Source organism: Urocitellus parryii, chromosome 5 (genome assembly GCF_045843805.1).
Source record: "Urocitellus parryii isolate mUroPar1 chromosome 5, mUroPar1.hap1, whole genome shotgun sequence".
Lineage (NCBI taxonomy): Eukaryota > Metazoa > Chordata > Mammalia > Rodentia > Sciuridae > Urocitellus > Urocitellus parryii.
Window position 1 is genome coordinate 180,564,613 of NC_135535.1, and position 6,000 is coordinate 180,570,612.

General features: G+C 45.0%; 1 protein-coding gene across 1 annotated transcript in view; it reads right to left on the reverse strand.

Moving 5' to 3' along the window:
- Blnk (B cell linker) overlaps nucleotides 1-1,976 on the reverse strand; it is a 69,977-nt gene extending 68,001 nt beyond the window's left edge. Inside the window, exon 1 of the mRNA XM_026394795.2 lies at nucleotides 1,900-1,976. Within this exon, the coding sequence (XP_026250580.2) occupies nucleotides 1,900-1,946 (47 nt within the window). The 5' untranslated portion in view covers nucleotides 1,947-1,976. The remainder of the gene's footprint in view (nucleotides 1-1,899) is intronic.
- Between the last annotated feature and the right edge of the window lie 4,024 nt (nucleotides 1,977-6,000).

Here is a 6,000-nt window from a genome sequence, read left to right on the forward strand (position 1 = left end):
CGACGGTGCATGTTTTATGAAAACAAGCCTATGCTGTTAAGACAACTTAGTAACCAAGTGGGGGGAAAGCTACTTTTCTCTCAGCAGCTGAGTGTAGTGTATGATTATCCACCATATAATTTTGGTTTTCTGTCCTCTAATCTATGGTTTCATATTGCCTATCAGCTACTCTGTGATCAAGCTGGACTTTGTCCCAGAGGGAGGGATCATAAAATGATTTACCTTCTATTGCCTTTCTTTATTTAGATTCCATGAGGATTTCCTGAAAGAGTTACCAAGGCTTAGTGTAGCTTCAGGTTGTGGAATATGTCTGAAAACTTTGGAACCCTCTTACTCCTTGGAGATGGTGCCTTGTTAGTTTTTTCTCTTTCCCATCTTACCCACCTCTCCTCTTTCCCTTCTCCCTGCTGTGCCCAGGTCCAGGCCCGCAGTTCTAGATGCTTGGATTACTTGAGTCTCCCCCACCCCTGCAGCATCCCTGCCTCCAGGTTCCTCGGTCTGATCCCTCCTGCTACCCCCTCCCCCAAGCCTGAAGGCATGACGTCTCCAACAACACAGCAGCGGGCTCTCCAGCTCCGTGACTAGAACCTTCATGGTAAGTTCCCAACTGTCCCCACCCTACACATCCAACCTTATTAGGACCTTCTGGCTCCACACATCCCACTCTCCAGCCTCTGCTGAGCAGAAGACTCTTCTCACCATCCCACAAATGGGCCATACTTGTGTCAGCTTCTGCATTTCCACCCTCCCAGCCTGTCACTCTCTCCCTGCTCTACTCTGGTCCGTCTCTCAAATCCCAGCTCTTGACATGTCTTGTCCATGGAAATCTCTCCACTCTCCAATTCTCTTCTCTGCTTATGGTGTCCCTTACTACTTCCACTGTGTTACCTCCCTCCCATGGGGGAACAGCTACCGAGACCAAAGACCCAAGGCAGCTGGGGCACCTCCTCCTTGTCCCCCAGCAGCGCTGATGGCTCCACGCTCTCAACAGCAGCTCTCAGCATGGAAATAACGGCTGCCCTGCTGGAGCTGCCTGCTCATTGCAGATCACAGAGGATCTTGACCGGCCTCTTATCAAGCCCCAACCAGGTAGAAGACCCAGATCCTAACTGTGAAGGGCTGTTCCTCTGCCAATTCCAGGCTAATTGCTCTTAATTGTTGTCTTAAAAACTTCAATTCTTCAGTTTCTAATTATTTTTGAGAACTCATCTGCTACCCATGTCACCTCACCCCATGGGAAACTGAAGCTCTGGTGTGCAGGTGGGACGAAGCACACTTCCGCCCATTTTAAAGTTCCAATTTCCACAAGCCATGATGTCATTATAGTAAGCCAAAAAGAAAATCTTCGAAATCAAATTTTGGGAAGTTGCCTTTTCCATATCTCCTTGACTTATGCCCTTAGGCCACTTCTGGTTTTGTTTTGTTTTTACAAAACCATTGTGACAATATCATGAGGGCAGATAAAGTCCCCCCAATAAACTTGCGATGAATATACATGAAATAAATGACAGTAAAACTAAAACAATACACATGATTACAACTATCCTGAAAATTCAGTAGTAATCCACAGTGAAGCTGGTGCAGACTCAGTTTAGACATACTCTGCATTAGCAAAGTCTGTTGCATTCTGAAAGCTGACCTTTGGTAGAACCTGAGCCGTTGTTTTTTTTCTATTTCATTGTCTCTCCTTATATTTATCACTGGCAAAAGCCAGAGCTAGAGCTAGCCGATTTGCTCCTACACATGTCTTTTAAAGCCCAGTTTGCCTCCCCATAGTAGTTGCCACCCACTGCCTTCAAAGTAGCAGAGTATTCCAGAGTTTCAGGATTTCTGAGAAGCTATAAGATCACTGGGATGGGGAGGTGGAGGTGCGGAAAGTACCAGATGAGAAAATCTTACCTCAGCTTCTGACTGGCTGGGACAGTTATCTTATTAAGCTTGTCCATTCTTTTGGATGAGGGACACGAGTTGCCAACCCGTGGTAATGTCAGCAGTTCCTGGCCCTCCTAGGGAGCAGCATGGTAAGCCTCTGATCTCAGGGCTTCAGTCACTGGATCTGACTTCTGAGAGTGCAGGCTGCTGGCAAACACCCCTGCACTAGGGAGAAGTAAAACTTGCTGGAGCACATAGTCAAGTTTCATGTTTCTATGTAATCATGTGACCTGGAGAGCCAGCCAGCCAGCTTGGCTGATTACTCCACGTTGTGTAAACTTTGATAGCGAAACCTATTGGCCATGCAGATTTCTTTCCAGCTGCTTTCTTTTAAAATCAGGGTTGTTACCAGGTTGGGACAATGCTGCTGGCTGGTCACTACGTCCTGTTTGTCCCACATACATGTAGTCCCCAATTTTAACAGGTGTCCGGCTGTCAGCAGAACTTCCTTGGCTCAAGAAAGAACTTAGAATAATCAATTCCATCTGAATGTCTTTTGGGGACTTCCTGAACATTTGCATCAAGTTATGGATAAGCCTTTTCCATTTATAGAACTATGACATGAAAGGGGGACTTTTATAGCACTGTTCCTCCAAATGTCTATCAGGGTGGCAGAGATACCATAGCAAGAGTTTACTCAGAAAGTCAGAGTCTTTTCCTGGGGTTCTATTTTTTTTTTCTATTGGTTGTTCAAAACCTTACAAAGCTCTTGACATATCATATTTCAAACATTAGTTTCAAGTGAGCTATGAACTCCCATTTTTAACCTGGGGTTCTATTTAAAATGGGATGGGCAATTCTTGGTGCAAGATCATTGGAAGGGGTGACCTGGGCCAGGGAAGATGATTTCCATTATAAATGGTGTGTCCTCCTTATCAGCTGGTGGATTTCAGAGCTCCCCTGGTGATATCCTGGTGCTCTCAAATAAAACCAGGATGTATTCATCTATTTCCCCAAACTGCAATTCCAACATCAGGAGGATGTCTTCTAAAAAGCAGTGTCACGCCATTCCCTGCCTTTGTCCTATTCTTACCCATGGCTTATGTTATCCTTTCATCAGACCCAGCGGCATGCCAGACAAGGGGCATCCCGAGTACTGACAGGTGGGGCAAGGCGGAGGGAACCCTACCTGCTATGGCCTTGGCCGAACCCACCCAGGAAGCTCTACTTCCCTCCTGGAAGACTTCACAATTCCTCTGCCTGATCTGAAAAATCGGGCTTATCTGTCATTGAAAGAGCAGAAGGCAAAGTTAGGGTCAAGGAGAATGGCAACAAGAAGGGCTCTTCCTTTTGTCCCTGGGCATACTTCCCTGCAGCAAACAGGGACGCCCTGGTCACCTCTATGAAGGAAAATGCAAGTGTGCCACCTCCATCAAGGGGCCAGCCCTCTCCTGGGCCTGAAAAACATACAAGGGGACAAAGAAGAGGGGTCCCAGTTACCTCTCTGTTACAGACTCAAAGTCTGGCTGAAGCAAGATGGAGAAAGAGTAGACAGAAGAGGGGGGGCTGGAGAGGAGGCAGAGGAGGAGGAGGACAAGGAGAAGCAGCCGTGGTAGTGGTAGAAGTGGGTACATAGATGGATTTCTTCTCTCCTGGCCTCCTCTTTGCACTGAGATCCTATAGTTCTCCAGGTAACCTTGATTATTTACAGTCATGAACTGCATGTCAATTTCTGGTTCTACCAGATGTGGAAGGGTAGGGACTGTCTGCCTGGCCAGGCCAACAAGAGAGCAGACAATCTTCATGAGAAAAAATGCAAGCCCTTTGTTTCCTCTGATGGTTTATTTCCCCCCAGTCCAGCAGCTTGATTTTCTTGCAGTATATTCTAAAAGAGCTCCAAACCACTGCTATTCCTTTCCCACAGCTCTTAGCTGAAAGAAACAAGGAAATCAATATGGTCAAGGCACACACATTGTCATCAAAGACCGGGAAAGCTGGGCTGCACTGAAGGGATAGTCACACTCAGCTCACTTCTTCTGAAGTACTGTAAAGTGCACCCATTGGCCCCTTGACTTTTGTCCCCACTAAACCATTCTCTTCAGCACCTGGGTTGGCAACTTCTTATTTCCCCAGAGAAAAAGACAGGCGCAAGGGTCACACTTCTGCTTTTTCTTTTTACAGCCACTTGTCTTTCTTCTTTTTACTGTATTTAGTCTGACATGATGAAAATGAGAGTCTGCTTTTCCAGACTGGACCTTTTGCCCCCGGTGGTGTGTGGTGTAACCACCTGGTGTTCCAGGCCTTCCACAATAGCTCTACACCTGCAACTGGCTTCCCGGGAAGTTCCGTGCAAGTGTGGAAAGGAACCCTTGGTGACTTATAAATGAGGTGAGGCCACAGCCTGCTTCTCTAGCACATGTGGAACAGCACACCATGATAAGCATTCCGACCTGACCTACAGGCACAATGGATGAGGAAATTAGTATATCAGAAGATTGACAGATGACAAATGGACCCTTCCAACCTGAAATAAAATATAAGGTGTAATCACTCTGGAAACCATTGGGATTATTCCAGTAAATCTGATAACATATCTATGACCCTGTATAGATCATAAATGTGAGTGTTCCTAATAATGTAGGCCAAGGTCATGTGCACAAATTTTCATAGAAGCACTGTTCTAGAAGAAAAAAAAAAGTCTTGGAAGTAACCCAATTTTCCCTCAAAAGAAAAATAAATAATTGTGGCATAGTCACATAATGGAGTACTACTCAACAGTAAAAATTGGTGAACTTCATATATATCACTATGGATAGATAATAATTTGAGAAGAGACAAACTAAAGAAGCTTAGGTAGTATGATTTCATTCACATTAAGGTTAGAGACATATAAAACAAAATGTTATTTAGGATACTCACATATGCAGCAAAACCAACAAAGAGAATAATAAATGTAAAAGTCAGATGTGTGGTTATCTTAGAATGGGATTGGAGTGAAGGGGCACATAGGGTTTCCAAACAATGGCAGTGGCCTATGTCTTAAGTTGAATGGTGGGCATAAATGTTCATTTTAATGTTTTTATATCTCACCCATATTGTAGGTATTTATTTAAAAAGTAAATATTTAATAAAAAGAAAACATGGCTTAGGATTATTGGGGAAAACCAAAATAGCATGCCTAAATCTAAGTCAACTCTGTGAGATGACAAGGCTTTGACAGATGACAGATTATCCTGGAGCTTGGGACAAGATCGAACCAGATCACTCTTGGGTTCTTTCTCTCACATCTCTGGAGGAAAACTACAACATATGTTATTGAATGCTCCTGTGTTTCCTTTACTATGCTGACATTTATTTTACGTCCTCAGCAAGGGTAAGTCACTGATCCACAGTTACACCACTTGTCAATGGAAGAACTGGGATTCAGACCCCCCCCAAGTCTGTCTCCACAGTCTAAGCTGCTAATCACAGGACTCTGCCATTGCAAGAGAGAGCTTTGGTGAGGGCCCTGCCCTGACATTGACCTTGGGTGAGTCAGTCTCCCTGACTTCAACTTCTCACTTTCAGAACATAGGAGCAGGGACTCAGGAGGACTTGGGCTCCTTTTGACTTGGAATCTGAACATTGCCAAAGTAACCGGCAATTCTTTAGCACCAGCCAAAACTCTGAGTTTCCAGAAAAGAAGTCTTTGATTCTCTTTATAAGACTGCTTCCTATGGAGGGGATGGGTGGCTGTGGCAATTACAAAAATTTGGAGGTTTTCCTAGTTCTCACTGGGACGGGGAGGTCAGTCCCAGTTCAACCTATATGCTCTGCTATAACCACCCATTGATTGCTGTTCCCCAGCAGGACCAGTTTAATCAAACTGCAAAAGGAAGAAGGCACTATGTGGTGTTGGTACTACTCAGTCTGCTCCTATGCAGAACCATCATCTTCTCTCGTGATGTTCAGCCTGACAACAACCCTGTGGGGGTTACTATTATCATTCTTATTTAAAGATAGTCTGAGCCTCAGGAAGGTGACACGATTTACATCCACTCAGTTTTCCTGACCCATCAGCTGGGGTCCCTAACCCCCAAGTCATTCATTCTCTTTTCCTTTCTGTGCCCCTTTCTTGGGAAGGGGTAG